The sequence below is a fragment of the Nicotiana attenuata genome, chromosome 9 (genome assembly GCF_001879085.1).
Source record: "Nicotiana attenuata strain UT chromosome 9, NIATTr2, whole genome shotgun sequence".
Taxonomy (NCBI): domain Eukaryota; kingdom Viridiplantae; phylum Streptophyta; class Magnoliopsida; order Solanales; family Solanaceae; genus Nicotiana; species Nicotiana attenuata.
In genome coordinates, this window is record NC_031997.1 from 19846086 (window position 1) to 19868055 (window position 21970).

A 21970-nucleotide genomic window follows, 5' to 3' on the forward strand; every position below is an offset into this window, starting at 1 on the left:
GCGAAGTAAAAAAAAAAGAAACGGGGGGGGGGGACAACAAAGCACGATTTTTTTCCTCACTCGGCGCCAACACCGCCGTTGCCATCATCATCTCCATAAGGCCCATCATCACCATCACTAGTACCCCATCAGCTTCGGGCGTCGCCATATCATATCCACAGTTGGCACGAGCCTCACGAGCCTTCTGGCGCGCCTCCTCGAAAGCCGCCTCAATAACGATGCCCGCTTCCCACAAGTTCTTGTAAATGTCACGCTGAGCTTCGGCATCTAGAGTTCATGAGACTGGCGGGGAACAGCGGCACGGGATGGTCCAGCCTGGGCCCTCAACCGCTGATTCTCCTCCTCCAAGGCCGCAACTCGATCTGACAAGGCTAAGGCCTCCTGGTCAACCGTGCTAATCTGCTCCTCGAGCCTCGCCTCCCTAAGGGCAGCAGTAGCTCTCTCCGACTCTCGCTCAGACTCATGTACACGAACTGCCGCCTCTAAGGCCGCTGCCCTCGTCGAAGCATCTAACGCTGCTCTCTCCATGCGCTTCAAATCGGCAACCTTGCTTTCTAGTGCAGTCAACTTCCCGCTCCATTCGGCGTTCATCTCCGCTGCTCTGGCATGGATCTGCTCCATTTCCAACTGCATTGCTCATAACTTGCCCTGCAGGTGCTCGCATTCCGCAGCGACCCCTTTGCCCACCTCGAGCTCCTCGTCCTTGAGGCGGATTTGCTCTTCGAGCTCGCTCTTGCTACGGAGCGCCAGCATTAGCTCCTAGTCCCTCTTCTCCAACTCCTCGCCCAAAGCCCGATTGCGGGGATCAGTCCTTAACCGTTCGTGCAACTCACGGCACCTATCGCGATAGCGACAGTACTTTTCCAGCATCGCAAGAAGATCCTCGACCGGAGATTGGCCCTGCGAATGTTCTCTACCTCCAACATGTACGTCTGCAAAACAAGAGAGCAGTTAAACTAATGCTCATTCTGCAACAAAGGAGAAACAAATCGAAATCATATATAACATACCCGTAAGCCCATCACAGCTACTTCGTCCATCACTTCGACATCCGAAACATTCCTTAGGGACTCGTTCTCGGCCTCCGAACACAACAAGCTGAATTGTGGTACCAAGTTACCTCCTTGTGTCAACAGGTTCACGTCGGAGGGGATCTCGAAGAAACGGGCCGACCCCTCCGCATTAACCACCTAGCGAGTAATGCCCTCCTCGAACATCCAAACATCATAAGGGTCCAAGTCAGACTCGGACTCGTATTCGTCGATCACTACACTCTTTCCCCTCTCCGTTGCCGATGGTGTGGCGCGACCTGCCGAGGACAGTAACGGCGCACTCGAGGTCACGACGGCAGCATCAGAGGTCCGATTCTCTGCTACAGCGAGATGTCCTACGTCATCAGCAGCGGGAATTCCTGATTGGGTCGCTACACCAGCGGAATTTTCCTGGCTCCGACCGGTGGGAACAGCTCCGACCATCCGCTCCCCCTCAGCGGTAGACGTCGCAACAACTCCTTCCTCTGGGTCCGCCGGGGGAGAATCCAAGTTGATCACTGTCGGAGGAGCCGTCTCGAACCCCATCCTCCGTCTCTTCAACGGTCCTTCATCCTCTCCGGTCGATGGCGAGCCATTCTGAGGATGGACGGTACCAGACGGAGCCTCGTCTTGAGATATAGTCCGGGTCGGAGTGGCCAAGGCCACAGATTCTACCGACGCTGCCCTTGACGAAGGACGAGCCGCAGGTACTGCACTGAGACGAGCGGACGCAGCCGGCCGACGGAAAACTAACTGAGGAGCCCTGACTCTGCGAACCCTCCCTGGCCACGGCAAACAATACTCGAAAGGTAAGATCGAAACGAAAGAGAACGGGTAGAAAATAAGGGTGCTATCTCACCTGTAAGGGGCCTACGTCCGAATCTCTCATGAAACGTCGACCATGTGCGAACTCCCGCTGTATGGGGAAGGACGGCCGACCCATTCTCGAATCCCCTTCAAAGGAGGCGGGGGTAGCTTCTCGGCTGCAAAGCATCGAAGTAGATCAATATTTATAACATAAGATATAAAGAGAGCAAGGACAAAGCGGGTACTCTATTAACCAAGGACGAAGACTTACGAGCAAAATTCCACACTTCTAGAAATCCAGATGGATCCGCCACGAGGTGTTCGGTCTGCACATAGAAAAAGTTATCAAAAAAGCGACGATTGGTCATGTCGTCCATCTTGACCACCAAACCATTTGACCCTCGGGGACGCGCGTGGATCATAGTGCTACGAATCTTTTGAGGAGCGAATAGGCTGAGCACGTGTCTCAGAGTGACCTCCCGACCGGCCCGCTCCGCGTACTTGATAAATATGAGGAACAGCTTGTACAGATAAGGAGAAAGTTGGGCAGGACACACCTCATAATAGCAGCAGAAGTCGACCACCAACATAGGAAATGGGAGCGTGTACCCCACGAGGAAGGGATAAACATAGAACGAGCAGAACCCTAGGCGGTCGATTTGGACCCTGTCGTCTCTCCCTGCCGGTACCATCTCGACATAACGGGGAATACCCCATCGCTCCCTTAAATCCGCTATCCCGACTTCCCCCATAAGAGGAGGAATATTTACCTGCTCCGCGCCGCCATCGGCGCTGAAATCTATCACTGCCCTCCCCGGGCGGGATAAAATTTCCTATACTGAAGGAACATCTTCGCATTCCATCAGTTCTGTGTCTCCATCTGCCGGAGCGGGGTTCTCAGCTGCCGGAAGGATAGCCGGGAGATTATCACGAGAAGAAGTTCCTGCCATCTTTAACCCACAAAAAGAGGAGGAAGGAACTTTGCGGAAGAAGTGAGAAAATTGAAGATTGCTGCGAGCAAAGGAGTAAAGAAGAGCTCAAATTAACAGAAAGGGAGATATCCTGGGAATTCTCTCGAAGATGAGCGATGGAATGTGAAAAACAAATGACAGGCCCCTTCAATTTATAAGACACAAATTCTCCAGGGCACGAAAACCAACGGTCGCCACTAGAGCCTGACCGGGCGCGAAACGATTCAGCTTCTTGGGAACATGTGCCATTATGACTGCTTGTACAAAGCGACGTTTCGTTTATCAACCGGCGCTTCAGTTTCGAAACCGTCATAACGGTATAAGAGTATTAGAAAGACGCCCCCGGGCATTTCAAAATTCATAATGCGACTAAGGAATAATATGTGAATCTGACTCCCTCCACGATTACGTCACAAACACGATCCGTCCGCCGAGGTCGGCAAGACACGTCCCTGACGAACGGAGGGACTAACTGTATTGGTCAAAATCTGACCACACGACCACGGCGGCAATGACCCCGTCCCAACCATCTTGCAGAAGTAGCCAACGAACCCGACTTCGTCCGATCATCGCTACTTTCGATATGAGCGTTGAGGCCAAGGCCTCCCTACGACGAGGAAACACCTCCCCGACCCGATCATGATAGAGCATGATCTGCACGAGAAGTTCTCGAATATAAATACTAGGCAAGTGAGCTGAAAGAGGGGCTTCTTCTCCATTAGAAAAACAGCCCGAAAATGGGAAAAGGGAGAGACTCCATCTTCGACTACTCATGAAGGAGATAATATGATTGTAATCCCCTGAACCTCTTCAAGGAGAGGCAGGGCAAATTTCTATAACCAATAAAACCTCCCAAGTGTTATTTCTGTTCAATCTTCTATTTTTACGACTCTGTCTTTCGATCCAGTATTAACTATGATTGACTATGATTTACCCCTTCATTTTTTTTTGATTGATTTGCTTAAAAAGTGTTTAATAACTTTTGAGTCAAACAGATATGTCCATTCCAAATTCCGTGTTCTTAAAATGTAGTTCAGATCTTTAGTTAAGTATTTATCAGTATCCTCACTTCTTATTGTGTTTAAGCTAAGAGATTTGAAATTTGATCACGGAATTATTTTGATGAACAATACCCATCTCTAATTTCTCCTTATTATAAACGGTGATATTTCTGAAATTTGCAAATGTTTTATTTTTGCAATGTATAACTTTTTGGTACTGTCCCTTCGTATTTATATTTTCATTAATATGGTGTTTATACTTTCTTGAGCCGAGGGTCTATTGGTATAGTCTCTCTATCCTAGAGGTAAGGTCTGCGTACACACTATCCTCCCCAGGCCCCACATTGTGGGATAATACTGGGTATGTTGTTGTTATTTTTGCAATGTCCAATTTGATTCAAATACATTTACCATAAATGATGAGAAAGCTAAATTATTTAGGTTGTATAAAGTATTTGCAGTCCTGAAATAGGGAAAAAGAAGAAGAAAAAAAACTGACTTTTACAGTAAATCTAAACCGAGAATCTAATAGAGGTTGGGTGAAATTGCAATTATTAAATTGTAATTCTATTAATAAACAGTTATTTGGCCGTTTATTCCATAGTTATGAAGCCAAAAATAATTATTTTCCCTTGGACGGAGCAGTCAATATAGAAATGAGAATATTTGTATTGGATTTGCCATATCAATGCCGCAATGTTAGGGAGCATGAGAAAGACGTGGTCACCATACCAAAAAAAAGGTCCACAAAACTCGAACAAGAGAGAAATAATCAAGACTTCTAGTTATCTTCGATTTTTTGGCCTTTATGGAACGACACAGAATTGCATAGTATAACTGTATTGTCTCATTATGTTTCTGATCAGTCAAGTGTACAACTTAAATAAAAAGTGATACACTTAAACATTTTCCTCCTACATATTTGCTGCAGATAGGATTGCACCACGAATAGTTGGAGAAGAAAAGATACGAGAGAAAAGGCCCTTTGACATGAATGCAAACTTGCATCTCATTTCTAACAAATACAATGTGAAATCAAAGTGGGGAGAATGTAACGACCCAGCAGGTCGTTTTGAGAATTCGCATTCCGTTCAGCTATTTGAAGTCTTAAGTAGCATCGTATAATGTATTATGACTTATGTGAATCGTCAGTTTTAGTTTTCAGGTTTTTCGGAATTGATTTGGAAGAATGATTCTCAACTAGGAAGCTCTAAATTGCAAGCAGTTGACCAAGTTTGACTTTTTAGTACTTGACCTAGGATCGGAGTTTTGATTGTTCCGTTAGGTCCGAATGGTGATTTTGGACTTGGACGTATGCCTGGATTTGCATTTGGATATCTCTAGAAGGTTTCGGCACTATTTGGCGAAAGTTGGAAATTTAAAAGTTTGGAATGTTTATAAGTTTGACCAGAACTTGACCTTGAGGATATCGGATTTGGATTGTGGTTGCCGGAATTGAAAAAGCTTCGTTACGTCATCTGGGACTTGTGTGCAAAATTTGAGTTCATTCCGAGTTGATTTGATATGTTTCGGCGCGAGTTTTTTGAAGTCGAAAGTTCATTAAGTTTGATCTGAGGTGCGATTCGTCGCTTCGATGTTGTTATGCGTGATTTGAGGTTTTGAGTAGGTCCGTGTTTTGTTATGGGACTTGTTGGTATGTTCGAACGGGGTCCCGAGAGGCTCGGTTGAGTTTCGGATAGGTTTGGGTTGTGTTGTGCTCGTTTTGATGTTTCGACGTCATTTCTTCAAGCATAAATGGTACCACATTAAGCAAATGAGCTCCAATTTCGATTTTGATTGAAGCATTAGATCCATATCGTAATTACGGAGCCATAACAAAAAGAATCGTCGAATTTGGACATCATATAAGGAGTTTATGGTCATTTTACTAAGAATTGGGTTGCCAGATCTTTTTCACTTAATTATGAAATTGTCAGTATTTAAAAATCTACACTATATCCAAATATTGAAACAACAATATCTCCTTCATTATAAGATCAAATGGAGTGATTCAAAAGCCTGTCTTAACTGAAATTTCACAAGGAATCTATTGAAGACATTAAAAGTGAGTTTCGAGATCATTTGGCATGAGAATCGAGACTGAACAGCTGTGTGTAAGCATATAAATCAAGGGTTTGTTCATTTTGGTCATATTTTGAGTTGGGGAGTTCGGATTTGGACGATTGTTTAAGTGATTTTCACCACATGGATTGGGGCAAGTGTTATCTACTTATTTTTTATTATATTTCATGAATCTGTCTTCAGTTTTGGCAATTTGTTGATGATTTCAAAAGCAAAATTTGGGGGTTTTTGTCTAAACTTTCATATAGTGAATTTCTGAGTTTTGAACATCGAGTTGGAATTGGATTAGATTGAAACTAGTATGGCTGGACTCTTAATTGAATGGGTTATCAGATTTTATAAGTTTCGTCGAGTTCCGAGGCACGGGCCCGGGATGGACTTTTTGGTTGATTTTTGGCTTTTGAGTAAGGATTCGTCCTTTATCAATTGGAATTGTTTCCTTAGGCTTTATTTGATGTATTTGAGTTGCTTTTGGCTGGTTTCAAGCCATTTGGAGGTCGGTACGCACGGGATGGCATATTTGGAGCATCATTTGGCTTGCTCGGTGTTGGATTTGGCTTGTTCGAGGTAAGTAACACTTCTAAACTTGGTGCTGAGGGTATGAACCTCGAATATACGTGATATGTGTTTGGTGTTGAGGTGACGCACATGCTAGGTCAAACTTCTCAACTTTCCAAACCTTCAACTTTTCAAGTTTCACCAATTCAAGCCAAAATAACCTACGGACCTTCAAATAAATATCCGGACTTAGTACAAAGTCCAAAATTACCATGTGAAGCTATCGGAACGATCAAAACTCCATTTCGCAGTCATTTACTCATAAGTCAACATTCGGTCAACTCTTTCAACTTAGGCTTCCAACCTTGGGACTAAGTGTCCCAGTTCATTCCAAAACATCCTCGGAACCAAACCAACCACCCTAACAAGTCACATAATAACAAACGAACATAGAATAAGCATTAAATGGGGGAACGAGGCTACAATACTCAAAATGACTGATCGGGTCGTTACATTCTCCCCCTTTTAAACAAACGTTCATCCTCGAACGGGTCTAGAATCATACCTAGAGTTGCAAATAGGTGTGGACAGATGCTCTGTATCTTCCGCTCGATCTCCCAAGCAGAGTCCTCAACTGGCTGACCTCTCCACTGTACTTTCACTGAAGCTATATTCTTGATCTCAACTTTGGAACATGTTGATCCAAAATGGCCACCGGCTCCACATCATAAGTCAAATCCCCATCTAAGTGAACCGTTCTAAAGTCCAAAACATGATACGAATCACCGAAATACTTCTGGATCATGGAAACATAAAACACTAGGTGAACACTCGATAGACTAGGTGGCAATGCAAGCTGGTAAGCCACCTCTCCAATCCTCTTAAGCACCTCAAAAAGGCTAATACATCGAGGGCTCAACTTGTCATTCTTCCCGAACCTCATAACACCCTTCATGGGTGAAACCCTGAGCAACAACTTCTCTCCCACCATGTAGGCAACATCACGAACCTTCCGATCGTCGTAACTCTTCTATCTAGACTGTGCCGTGCGCAGCCGATCCTGAATCAACCTGACCTTTTTCAAGGTATCCTAAACCAGATTCGTGCCCAACAACCTAGCCTCCTCCGGCTCAAACCACCCAACTGAAGATCGATACCACCTCCCATATAAGGCCTCATACGGAGCCATTTGGATACTCGACGGTAGCTATTGTTGTAGGCAAACTCTGCAAGCGGTAGAAACTGATCCCAAGTGTCACAGCTCCTTTTTTCCCGAGGGGGAGATAGGGAGTTTTCCAATTTAAGTGACATGAATCGAAATGGAATTATTTATTTAATTTCAGAGTCGCCACTTGAAATAATTATTGGTGTCCCAAGTCACTAGTTTATTTTAAATCCCTGATCAAGGAAATCGACTCTATTTGGTCCGCGAAAGCAGAAGACTGGGTAAGGAATTCTGTTAACCCGGGAGAAGATGTGAGGCATTCCCGGGTTCCGTGATTTTAGCATGGTCGCTCAACTATTATTAATTGGCCTAATTATCTGATTAATGACATGTTTCATACCTATTGTGCATTTTTAGCTTTTTAACCGCTTTTAAATTGTTTATGGAGTTATTTTTGGAACAAGTTACGGTTAACGTACACTTGTTTGTTTTTGTACATGTTGCGAATCGTGTCACGGGAACCGTACCCACAATCTACAACATGTGTATTTAATTGATATGCGAAGTTATGGTCGGGTTACATGAAATGCACACCCGAATTTGGGAATCATGTATCACGACTATGCCATGAGAACCGTACCCATAGCCGTGATGATTTATTAATCGCGCCTAAAGCAAGATACGACATTCGTAAGCTATTTATCTCTTGCTAATCCGAGACAATTATTTTGTCTATTTTCACTCTTCTCTTTCTCTTTTTGCGACGAGTCTTGAATTGATTCACGACGCCCCTCACTCCCTCACAATTGTTTTTCTTATCACACGTGGGGTCGCACCTCTAATCTAGGCCCAAATCAATCAAAGAAACACCTTGGGTTCTTTATCAAATATCAAACCAATTGTTAAGAGGCCTAATTACTGAAACAGGTAGTTAGACAAATTCCTATCAGCACCTTAATAATTAAAACCAAGAATCACATGGCCAATATCAAAACCCATATTCAACTTCACGGGGCCCATTATTGTTCAATGGCCCATATTTGACAAACCAATACTAGTCTAAAATGATTGGCTAACCTAGAGAAGCTAACAACTAATTAATATGAAACTAAGTTTCAAGCAAAGATACCTTAACACATAAATAGCCAAAAATGAACAGTAGGCAAGCATAGAAACGAAAAATTATCATCAGCCAAGAATAGTATTTCATTCAAGCACAAAATCCATAGAATTTGAACACTAAATCAACATTAATCAAGGTTGAGACAAGAAATGAACCTAAAATATGAATCTGAACTTTCAATTTTTCACAGCTTCACAATTCAAAATTGAACTAGGCCACAGACGAACAACTTGACTGAAGCTTGACAACCTCGAACTAAAACCCGCTAACGGACCTCTTGACCCACGACTCCAATGGACGACCGTTGTCACCGGTAATTTTACCGACAACTCGACTGGATTTCGGTTTAGTATTTCAACTCGTTTTTGGGTGGTTATGGACTGCTTTTTGTGGCTAATTTTGGAACTATTTGGTACTGTTTTCCGCTGCTATTTTTGACTATTTTTGAGCTGGTTTTTTGCTCATTTGATAGGCTGGTTTGGGGCTGGTTTTGGTGGTGTTTAACAGAGGTTCACGGCTGCATTTTTCAGACAGATTTTCAGCTGTTTCGCAGCTCTTTGGGACTAATTTTTGGCTGTGTTTTTAACGTGTTTTTAACTGCTTTTCATTGAGCTCTTAAGGGGCTTCTTACATGATAGGAAATGGAGGAAGATGAAGTTTGCTGTTCTCTTTCTCTTACGTTTGGAGACTGATTTATGTGGCTTTTTGGAGCTGAAGTTTCGGTTGTGTTAATGGAGTTTTAAGGGGTTATTTTTTGGGTGAATTTTTGGCCCCTGCCGTTCTTCACTTTTTTAGGAATTAGGAATTAGGTTCTTCTTTTACAGGGAGTAGGAATTAGGTTAGGTTAAATGGGGAATGGATATGAGCTCAATGTTTTGGGCTATTTGAAATTGGGCTTTTCCAACCCAAAATCTTAATTCTCTTCTACAAATAATGTAAAATCTATACTATAACATACATAACTAACTCTAATTAATTAAAATAAATAATATTATATTGTAAAACTATTTTTTGGTATTTTTTCAAGATTATATAAAAATAAAAATAGATAAAAATGGGTGAAAATAGTATTACTACATTAAGTACTAATTTCCTTAAGTTAAATAGACTTGAAACTATTTTTGTGTTTTTGATTTTTTTTTAAAATACTAAATAACAATAAAATTAGTATATTAGAATCCTAAAAAAATTCAAATAACTCAAATAAATATATAAAATATGCGAAACTGCTAATATAGCTTGAAGACGTGGCGGATCAAAAATTACATGTCTACAGCTGCCCCTCTTTGACTGGAAACACGAAAAGTTTTCAGACAAAGAACGACGAGACAGGTTTTTTGACCCGACCCTTATTCAAAGAGACCAAAAACTAAAAGAAAAGAGAATGTGACTGAGCCCTGGTATCTGAGCTGCCTACATATCCTTGGATATAAAGGTATCAGGCCACGTGTAATTCAGAAGTGAATGAGGTGATGGAGTGTGTGGAGAGGATGAGAGAGTCGAGTGAGGTACTGTTCCGTCGAGGTTCCGGTCCGCGGTCCTGTTATTACATCAAAATCAAAATGAAAAAGACTAACTTAACATATCAGCTATGAGTTACAAGATTCCTATCTATAAGTCTTTAGAAGCTTGATCTTGAGTTTTGAATGATTCTTCTGTGATGACCCAAAAAGTCATCACTTGTTTTAGAAACAAAATCAGTGTCCCGAGGCCTAAAACCTCCTTTTTACCTCACCTCGATTTGCGTGTGCAGTCCGGGCGCGTAGCCGGAAAGCCATTATATGAAAATCTATGAAAAATAATGAGTTTTGCCTTTAAAATGAATTTAAGCTGACTTCGGTCAACATTTTGAGCAAACAGACCCGGATCCGTGTCCCGACGTTCCCGGGACATCCGTAAGAAAATATGGGACTTGGGCGTATGCCCGGAATCGAATTCCGAGGTCCCTAGCCCGAGAAATGAATTTTTAAAGAAAATTGTTTTCTAAAAAATAGATGAGTTTTTAAAAATGAAATGTGTTCGAAATTTGATGGTATCGGGCCCGTATCTTGGTTCCGGAGCCCGGTACAGGTCTTATATATGATTTAAAGTCGAGCGTGTGAAATTTGGTAAGAAACGGACTTGAAATAACGTGAATCGGACCTTATTTGAGAAAAATAGAAAATTTGATGTTCTTGAGTAATTTCATGATTTGATGCTAAATTCAAAGTTGTTGATGTTATTTTGGTGATTTGAATGTACGAGCGAGTCCGTATGATGTTTTTGGACTTGCGTGCATGTTTGGTTTGGAGCCCCGAGGGCTCGGGTGAGTTTTGGATAGGCCACGGAGTGAAATTGGACTTAGGAGTTTGCTGGTATGTTGCAGGTCTGCAGGCTTCGCAACTTGGGATCGCAAATGCGAAACTGTCATCGTAAATGCGATGTCGCAAATGCGAAAGGGCCATCGCATTTGCGAAGTGGCCCGGATTTCCCCAGTGTCGCAAATGCGACAGATTTATCGCAAAAGCGACTTCGCAAATGCGAGCATAGCAGAGTCTGGGTTCGCAATTGCGAACCCTGGTCGCAATTGCGACATCAGAGACCTATAAATCCACACATTGACGCATTTTCAACCATTTTTCATATCTTCTCAAAACATAAACACTCTAGGGCGATTTTTCAAAGGCAACTTCTTCTCCAAATCGATTGTAAGTTATTTCTAACTAGTTTTCTTCAATCCTTAACATCTTTTCACATGATTTCAACTCAAAATCAATGATTTTCATGGGGAAATTGGGTGTTCTGAGTAGAACCTAGGTTTTTCAAATTTTGGGAATTTGGACCTCGACTTGAGGTCCGATTTCAAAACAAATTGTATATTTGAGTTTGTGTGTGAATGGTAATCGGGTTTCGGTTCAAACCTCGGGTTTTGACCATGTGGGCCCGGGGTCGATTTTTGACTTTTTGGGAAAAACTTTAGAAAACGTATTTCCATGCATTAGAATTGATTCATTTAGCACTTATTGATATAACTAAGTAACTTGTGACTAGATACGAGCAAATTGGTGGTGGAATCAAGAGGTAAAGCGATAGTTGAGGCTTGAACTGTGTTCGTGGCATCGAGGTAAGTGTTTGGTCTAACCTTAGCTTGAGGTATTAGGAGTTGTGTCCTATTTGCTATGTGCTATTTGTTGAGTACGACGTATAGGCATGGTGAGGTGTACCTATACGTTGGTATCAAGCATGCCCATGAGTCTTATGTTATGATTAATGTTAACTTCATTGTATTGTTCATGTTTAATGTGATGATTGCTATTGTTGAGCAAGGTTTGTGGAAAGAGTATTGGTATTTGAACAGTGAAGAGCGTTGGCTCAAGTGGTAAACTGATTTGTGAAAGTGTAATTGGCAATTGAACCTTATAGAGCATTGTCTCAAATTGTGAATCGAGTTGTGAAGTAAATGTGAAAAAGAGAAGAGGATTATGACATCGTTCCCTTGCCGGGATGTTGTTGCTTTTAATATTGTACCCTTGTCGGGATGTTGTTGCTTTTAATATTATACCCTTGCCGGGATGTTGTTGCTTTTAATGTTGCTCCCTTGCCGGGATTTTATGATGATTCTATTTAATTCCTTGCCCTTATTGTTTGTGTTTGTTGTTTGGGGGAGGAAGAGTGTTAAAGCACGAAGGGTGATGCCGTGTATGATTTTGTGAGGAAGAGTGTAAAAGCACGAAGGGTGATGCCGTGCCACACGATGTACCATTCTGTGCCTTTATACGAGTGATTATGTGAGGTAAAAGCACGAAGGGTGATGCCGTGCAATTATACTGATTTTCATGGTGAGGACGAGAGTAAAAGCACGAAGGGTGACACCGTGCACTTGTCCTTGATTTTCCTGATTTTACTGGTAATTGAGTTATGGTGTCTTTACGCTTCTTACTGATTTTCTGTTGTTACTTGATTTATGTGATGTATTGATCCTTGCCATGCTTGTGATGTTGCTTGGGTGAGGAAGAGTGTAAAGCACGAAGGGTGATGCCGTGCATTGTTTTGGTGAGAGAGTGCTAAAGCACGAAGGGTGATGCCGTGCATTGTTTTGGTGAGAGAGTGTTAAAGAACGAAGGGTGATGCCGTGCACTTGTCTTTGATTTCCTGACTTTTATTGATAACTGATTTATGGTTTCTCTACATTTAATTGTCGGTTTTTTGTTGATACTTGTTGTACCCCGCAGCATGATCCCCCTTCCTATCTTCAATTGAACTGTGGTGATCTTTATATTTATGCGTTGTTTTTTCTGTTATTATTCGATGTCCCCGCAGCATGTTTCCCCCTCCCATCCTTAGCTGTATATTCTGCCTGTATTGTTCCGCTGTATATGATTTAACTGCACAGGTTTATTTTGGTAGTCTGGTCCTAGCCTCGTCACTACTTCGCCGAGGTTAGGCTAGGCACTTACCAGCACATGGGGTCGGTTGTGCTGATACTACACTCTGCACTCTTTTGTGCAGATCCCAGTGCTATAGATTTCAGACCGCAGTGAGATTGCTGCTTCTTGTACATCAGGCGGCCCAAGGTAGTCCTGTAGGCATCCGCAGGCCTTGGCGTCTCCTTCTATCCATTATTCCTGTTTCCTTCTTGTATTTCCAGAGACACTGTTGTATTAGTTCTCTCAGACCCTTATTTGTAGTAATCTTAGACAGTCTGTGAAGTTGTGACACCAGTCTTGGGTAGTTTCGTTATGGAATGGTGTTAGCAGTATTATTAAACCTGAAATTGAATCTTCCGCTTGATTAAATTGTGTTGTCTATAGATTGTTGGTTCTAAATTGTTAACGGATTTAAAAATGGAAACAAGGCAAATAATTCAGTTGATTGGCTTGCCTAGCTTTCACTAGTAGGCGCCATCACGACTCCCGAGGGTGGGAAATCCGGGTCGTGACAAGTTGGTATCAGAGCTCTAGGTTACATACGTCTCACAATTCATAGACAAGCTTAGTAGAGTCTTAGGGATCGGTACGGAGACGTCTGTATTTATCCCCCAGAGGCTACAGAGTTAGGAAAAACTTCACATCCATTCCTTCCTGTCGTGCGACTTGAATTCTCAATACTAGTTGAACTTCCACTCTTGTTCCTTCGCGTATGGCGATGTCACGTACCGCTTCTTCAGCCGAGCAGCAGCACAGACCGGTGTTAGATCAGCTACGTCTTCGGAGGCTCTGTGGAAGTTGGATAGGTTTCACCAAGGTCTTCACTACTACTCTTGGTGGTACATATCTGAGGATCCCCAGGATTATTTGGACAGTTGTCATGAGGTTCTCCGGAACATGGGGATAGTGGAGACCAATGGGGTCGACTTTGCTGCTTTTCGTTTGTCTGGATCCGCCAAGACTTGGTGGAGAGATTATTGTTTGGCTAGACCAGCTGGGTCACCAGCTTTGACTTGGGATCAGTTTTCTCAGTTGTTTTTGGAGAAGTTTCTTCCTATCGCTCTCAGAGGGAGAGTTATCGGAGGCAGTTTGAGCGTCTCCAGCAGGGTTCTATGACTGTTACTCAGTACGAGACCAGGTTTATTGATTTGGCCCGTCATGCTCTTCTTATACTTCCCACTGAGAGAGAGAGTGAGGAGGTTCATTGAGGGACTCATTCAGGCCGTAAGGGTCAGCAATCTCAACAGCCGAGGGCTTGTTATACTTGTGGTGAAATGGGTCACATTGCTAGATTTTACCCTCGGGCATCGAGAAGCTCTCAGCATCAGGGTTCCTGTGCCATGGTTCAGGCACCGAGTGTTCCACATCCCGCTCAGCCAGTTAGAAGTGGAGGTAGAGATGCTAGAGGTGGAGGTAGAGGTATTAGAGGTGGAGGTCAGGCCGCTAGAGGTGGAGGCAAGCCAGCAGTAGGTCGTCCCATAGATGTAGTTCAGAGTGGTGGGGACCAGCCCCGATGTTATGCTCTCCAGCCAGGCTTGAGGCTGAGCCTTCCGATGCAGTTATCACAGGTACTGTTCTAGTTTATAGTAGAGATGCTTCAGTGCTGTTTGATCCAAGGTCTACACACTCTTATGTGTCATCTTATTTTGCGCCGTATCTGGTTATGCCTAGTGATTCTTCGAGTGCTCCTGTTTATATGTCTACACCGGTGGGTGATTCTATTGTAGTAGATTATGTTCAACGTTCTTGCGTGGTTGTGATTGGGGGTCTTGAGACTCGAGTAGACTTATTACTGTTGGACATGGTTGATTTTGATGTCATACTGGCGATAGACTGGTTATCACGTTACCACGCTATCTTGGACTGTCATGCCAAGACTGTGACCTTAACCTTGTCGGGGTTGCCTCGTCTTGAGTGGAGAGGGACTCCTGGTCATTCCACCCGTAGTGTTATCTCATATATGAAGGCTCGGTGCATGGTCAAGAAGGGGCGTTTGGTCTATTTGGCATATGTTCGTGATTCTAGTGTCGTTGTTCGTGAGTTTCCTAAGGTATTTCCTTCAGACCTGCTGGGTATGCCACCCGACAGAGATGTTGACTCCTGCATTGATTTGGCCTCGGGCACTCAGCCCATTTCTATTCCACCATATCGTATGGCCCCGCCTGAGTTGAAAGAGTTGAAGGAGCAGTTACAAGACTTACTGGATAACGGTTTCATTAGGCCCAGTGTCTCGCCATGGGGTGCGCCGGTGCTGTTTGTCAAGAAGAAGGACGGATCAATGAGAATATGTATAGATTACCAGCAATTGAACAAGGTCACAACCAAGAATAAGTACCCATTGCCGAGGGTTGATGATTTGTTTGACCAGCTTGAGGGTGCCCAAGTGTTTTCTAAGATCGACTTAAGATCGGGCTACCATCAGTTGAGGATTAGGGCATCCGATGTCCCTAAGACAGCTTTCCGCACTCGGTACGGGCATTATGCGTTCTTGATGATGTCATTCGGGTTTACAAATGCCCCAGCAGCTTTCATAGATTTGATGAACCGAGTGTTCAGGCCTTGCTTGGATTCGTTCGTGATAGTTTTCATTGATTATATTTTGATTTATTCCCGCAGCCGGGAGGAGCATGAGTAGCATCTGGGAGTGGTCCTTCAGACTCTGAGAGATAGTCAGTTGTATGCTAAGTTTTCGAAGTGTGAGTTCGGTTGAGTTCAGTTGCTTTGTTGGGTCATGTGGTTTCAGCAGAGGGTATTCAGTTAGATCCAAAGAAGATAGAGGCAGTCAAGAACTGGCCTCGACCCACATCAGCTACAGAGATCCGGAGTTTCTTGGGATTGGCAGGCTATTATCGTCGGTTTGTGGAGGGGTTTTCATCTATTGCAGCCCCGATGACCAGGTTGACCCAGAAGGGTGCCCAGTTTAGGTGGTCGAATGAGTGCGAGGTGAGCTTCCAGAAGCTCAAGACAGCCTTGACTGCGGCGCCAGTGTTGGTTTTGCCTACAGGTTCAGGCCCATATACAATTTATTGTGATGCATCTCGTGTTAGGCTTGGTGCGGTGATGATGCAGAATGGCAAGGTCATTGCTTATGCTTCGCGTCAGTTAAAGATTCATGAGAAGAACTATCCAGTCCATGATTTGGAGTTAGCAGCCATTGTTCACGCGCTGACGATTTGGAGGCATTATCTGTATGGCGTGGCATGTGAGGTGTTCACGGGCCACAAGAGTTTGCAATACTTGTTCAAGCAGAATGAGCTAAATTTGAGGCAGAGGAGGTGGTTGGAGCTATTAAAAGACTATGATATCACAATCTTATATCATCCGGGAAAGGCCAATGTGGTGACCGATGCTTTGAGTAGGAAGTTAGCCAGTATGGTCAGTCTTGCGTATATTCCGGTCGGTGAGAGACCGCTTGCTTTGGATGTTCAAGCTTTGGCCAACCAGTTTGTGAGGTTGGATGTTTCTAAGCCCCGCCGTGTATTAGCTTGCACAGTTGCTCGCTCTTCTTTATTGGAGCGTATCCGAGATCGGCAGTATGATGATCCTCATTTGTGTGTCCTCAGAGACACGATGCAGCACGGAGGTGCCAAGCAGGTTACATTAGGAGATGATGGAGTTATGAGGCTGCAGGGTCGAGTTTGTGTGCCTAGTGTGGATGGGCTCCGGGGGTTGATTTTAGAGGAGGCCCATAGTTCCCAGTACTCCATTCATCTGGGCGCCGCCAAGATGTATCGGGATTTACGGCAGCATTATTGGTGGAGGAGAATGAAGAAGGACATTGTTGCGTACGTGGCTCGGTGTTTGAATTGTCAGCAGGTTAAGTACGAGCATCAGAGACCTGGTGGTCTGTTCCAGAAGATTGAGATTTCTGAGTGGAAGTGGGAGCGGATCACTATGGACTTCGTTGTTGGGCTCCCACTGACTTAGAAGAAGTTCGATGCAGTGTGGGTTATTCTTGATAGGCTGACCACGTCAGCACATTTCATTCCTGTGGTTGTCTCTTATTCTTCCGAGAAGTTAGCTGAGATCTATATTCGGGAAATTGTCCGTCTCATGGTGTGCCCGTGTCTATCATTTCGGACCGAGTACACAATTTACCTCACATTTCTGGAGAGCAGTTCAGCGGGAGTTGGGCACACGGGTTGAGTTGAGCACAACGTTTCATCCTCAGACGGACGGGCAGTCCGAGCGGACTATTCAAATTTTGGAGGATATGCTCCAAGCTTGTGTCATTGACTTTGGAGGCTCATGGGATCAGTTTTTGCCTTTAGCGGAGTTTGCCTACAATAACAGCTATGAGTCGAGCATCCAGATGGCTCCTTATGAGGCTCTATATGGTAGGTAGTGTCGGTCTCCGATCGGATGGTTTGAGCCGGGAGAGGCTCGGTTGTTGGGTACGGATCTAGTACAGGATGCCTTGGACAAGGTCAGGATCATTCAGGATAGGCTTCGTACAACTCAGTCTTGGCAAAAGAGTTATGCCGACCGTAAGGTTCGTGATTTGGCATTCATGGTCGGTGAGCGGGTATTGCTTCGGGTGTCGCCTATGAAGGGCGTGATGAGATTTGGAAAGAAGGGCAAGCTTAGCCCTAGGTTCATTGGCCCGTATGAGATTCTCGATCGAGTGGGAGAGGTGGCTTACAGACTTGCGTTGCCGCCGAGCTTGTCAGTCGTGCACCCAGTGTTTCACGTGTCCATGCTTCGGAAGTATCACGGCGATCCATCCTACGTGTTAGACTTCAGCACTGTCCAGTTGGACAAGGATTTGTCCAATGAGGAGGAGCCAGTAGCTATTCTAGACCGGCAGGTTCGTCAGTTGAGATCAAAGAGTTTTCCTTCTGTTCGTGTTCAGTGGAGAGGTCAGCCTGCTAAGGCATCGACCTATGAGACCGAGTTCGATATGCGGAGCCGTTATCCCCATCTTTTCCCCGACCAAGGTACTTCCTACATATGTCCGTTCGAGGACGAACGGTTATTTTAGAGATGGAGGATGTGATGATCCAAAAAGTCATCACTTGTTTTAGAAACAAATTCAGTGTTTCGAGGCTTAAAACCTCCTTTTTACCTCACCTCGATTTGCGTGCGCAGTCCAGACGCGTAGCCGGAAAGCCATTATATGAAAATCTATGAAAAATAATGAGTTTTGCCTTTAAAATAAATATAAGTTGACTTCGGTCAACATTTTGAGCAAACGGACCCGGATCCGTGTCCCGACGATCCCGGGAGGTCCGTAAGAAAATATGGGACTTGGGCGTATGCCCGGAATCGAATTCCGAGGTCCCTAGCCCGAGAAATAAATTTTTAAAGAAAATTATTTTCTGAAAAATAGATGAGTTTTTGAAAATGAAATGTGTTCGAAATTTGATGGTATCGGGCCCGTATCTTGGTTTCGGAACCCGGTACAGGTCTTATATATGATTTAAGTCGAGCCTGTGAAATTTGGTAAGAAACGGACTTGAAATGACGTGAATCGGACCTTATTTGAGAAAAATTAGAAAATTTGATGTTCTTAAGTGATTTCATGATTTTGATGCTAACTTCATAGTTGTTGATGTTATTTTGGTGATTTGAATGCACGAGCGAGTTCGTATGATGTTTTTGGACTTGCGTGCATGATTGGTTTGGAGCCCGAGGGCTCGGGTGAGTTTTGGATAGGCCACAGAGTGAAATTGGACTTAGGAGTTTGCTGGTATGTTGCAGGTCTGCATGCTCCGCGTTTACGAAGCCTGGCTCGCAAATGCGACCTCGCAAATGTGAGGAATTCATCGCAAATGCGAAGAGACCCGGTATGCCTTGGGGTCGCAAATGTGAAACTGTCATCGCAAATGCGAAAGGGCCATCGCATTTGCGAAGTGGCCCGGATTTTCCCTGTGTCGCAAATGCGACAGATTTATCGCAAAAGCGACTTCGCAAATGCGAAAGTCCCTTCACAAATGCTAGCATAGCTGAGTCTGGGTTCGCAATTGCGAACCCTGGTCGCAATTGCGACATCAGAGACCTGTAAATCCACACTTAGACGCATTTTCAACCATTTTCATATCTTCTCAAAACATAAACACTCTTGGGCGATTTTTCAAAGGCAACTTCTTCTCCAAATCGATTGTAAGTTATTTCTAACTAGTTTTTTTCAATCCTTAACATCTTTTCACATGATTTCAACTCAAAATTAATAATTTTCATGGGGGAAATTGGGTGTTTTGGGTAGAACCTAGGTTTTTCAAATTTTGGGGATTTGGACCTCGACTTGAGGTACGGTTTCAAAACAAATTGTATATTTGAGTTCGTGGGTGAATGGGTAATCGGGTTTTGGTTCGAACCTCGGGTTTTGGCCATGTGGGCCCGGGGTCGATTTTTGACTTTTTGGGAAAAACTTTAGAAAATTATTTTCATGCATTAGAATTGATTCATTTAGCATTTATTGATGTAATTAAGTAACTTGTGACTAGATACGAGCGAATTGGTGGTGGAATCAAGAGGTAAAGCGATAGTTGAGGCTTGAACTGTGTTCGTGGCATCGAGGTAAGTGTTTGGTCTAACCTTAGCTTGAGGTATTAGGAGTTGTGTCCTATTTGCTATGTGCTATTTGTTGAGTACGACGTATAAGCATGGTGACGAGTATCTATACGTTAGTGTCAAACATGCCCATGAGTCTTATGTTATGATTAATGTAACTTCATTTGTATTGTTCATGCTTAATGTGATGATTGCTATTGTTGAGCAAGGTTTGTGGAAAGAGTATTGGTATTTGAACAGTGAAGAGCGTTGGCTCAAGTGGTAAAGTGATTTGTGGAAGTGTAATTGGCAATTGAACCTTATAGAGCATTGGCTCAAATTGTGAATCGAGTTGAGAAGTAAATGTAAAAAAGAGAAGAGGATTATGACATTGTTCCTTTGCCGGGATGTTGTTGCTTTTAATATTGTACCCTTGCCGGGATGTTGTTGCTTTTAATGTTGTACCCTTGCCGGGATGTTCTTGCTTTTAGTGTTGTTCCCTTGCCGGGATTTTATGGTGATTTTACTTAATTCCTTGCCCTTATTGTTTGTGTTTGTTGTTTGGGTAAGGAAGAGTGTTAAAGCACGAAGGGTGATGCCGTGTATGATTTTGTGAGGAAGAGTGTAAAAGCACGAAGGGTGATGCCGTGCCGCACGATGTACCATTCTGTGCCTGTGTATGAGTGATTATGTGATATAAAAGCACGAAGGGTGATGCCGTGCAATTATAGTGATTTTCATGGTGAGGACGAGAGTAAAAGCACGAAGGGTGATGCCGTGCACTTGTCCTTGATTTTCCTGATTTTACTGGTAATTGAGTTATGGTGTTCTTTACGCTTACTTACTGATTTTCTGTTGTTACATGATTTTATTGTGATGTTATTGATTCCCTTGCCCAATTGCTTTGTGATTGTTGCTTGGATGAGGAAGAGTGTAAAGAACGAAGGGTGATGTCGTGCATTGTTTTGGTGAGAGAGTGTTAAAGCACGAAGGGTGATGCCGTGCACTTGTCATTGATTTCCTGACTTTTATTGATAACTGAGTTATGGTTTCTCTACATTTAATTGTCGGTTTTCTGTTGATACTTGTTGTACCCCGCAGCATGATCCCCCTTCCTATCTTCAATTGAATTGTGGTGATCTTTATATTTATGAGTTTTTTTTTTCTGTTATTATTCGATGTCCCCGCAGCATGTTTCCCCCTCCCATCCTTAGCTGTATATTCTGCCTGTATTGTTTCGCTGTATATGATTTAACTGTACAGGTTTATTTTGGTAGTCTGGTCCTAGCCTCGTCACTACTTCGCCGAGGTTAGGCTAGGCACTTACCAGCACATGGGGTCGGTTGTGCTGATATTACACTCTGTACTCTTTTGTGCAGATCCCAGTGCTGTAGATTTCGGACCGCAGTGAGATTGCTGCTTCTTGTACATCTGGCGACCCAGGGTTATCCTGCAGGCGTCCGCAGGCCTTGGCGTCTCCTTCTATCCATTATTCCTGTTTCCTTCTTGTATTTCCAGAGATAGTGTTGTATTATTTCTTTCAGACCCTTATTTGTAGTAATCTTAGACAGTTTGTGAAGTTGTGACACCAGTCTCGGGAAGTTTTGTTATGGAATGGTGTTAGTAGTATTATTAAACCTGAAATTGAATCTTCCGCTTGATTAAATTATGTTGTCTATAGATTGTTGGTTCTAAATTGTTAACGAATTAAAAATGGAAACAAGGCAAATAATTCAGTTGATTGGCTTGCCTAGCTTTCACTAGTAGGCGCCATCACGACTCCCGAGGGTGGAAAATCCGGGTCGTGACATCTTCATGCAGACTTCAGATTTGAACCTTGACGCTTGCTAGCTGCAGGTGCTAATTCATTCTTCTTCAGCTTTTCGGTTCACGACGGGACATGCAGAACTCGTGACTCAGTCATGTCTTGAGCAATCCACATCTTGTCTCCGCCTCTGCATTTTGGATTCACTTCCATTCTTTTCCTTTCTTTATTTTGGATTGCGATTTCTTTTGGTCATGTCGAACCCTGTCGACTCGCATTCTTGAGGCGAGCTTCTGCTACCTCGAACTTGAATTGAATTCTGAAGTGATCTCTCGTTCTCCAGGTGGGCGCCTTCTAATGACTTAAAACTAGAAATGAATTCCCTTGTTCTCCAGGTGGGCACCTGCAACTGACTTAAAACTCGAATGAATTCCCTTGTTCTCCGGGTGGGCGCCTGCTACTGACTTAAAAACTTGAAATAAATTCCCTCCTTCTCCAGTTGGGCGCCTGATGCTACAGCAAAATAGACAAAATAAACGAAACTTTTCTGCCCCAATTTGCACTGGGAAGATTTGTGAGTTATTAGCAGAACTTTAAATCACCTATTCTATTGATGAAGGATGCAATAA

General features: G+C 43.6%; 1 protein-coding gene across 1 annotated transcript; it reads right to left on the minus strand.

Annotated features, from left to right (window-relative positions):
• On the minus strand, positions 7058-7381 carry LOC109232560. Its single transcript, XM_019398326.1, has one exon. It carries the CDS (start codon positions 7379-7381, stop codon positions 7058-7060), a length of 324 nt encoding a protein of 107 aa, XP_019253871.1.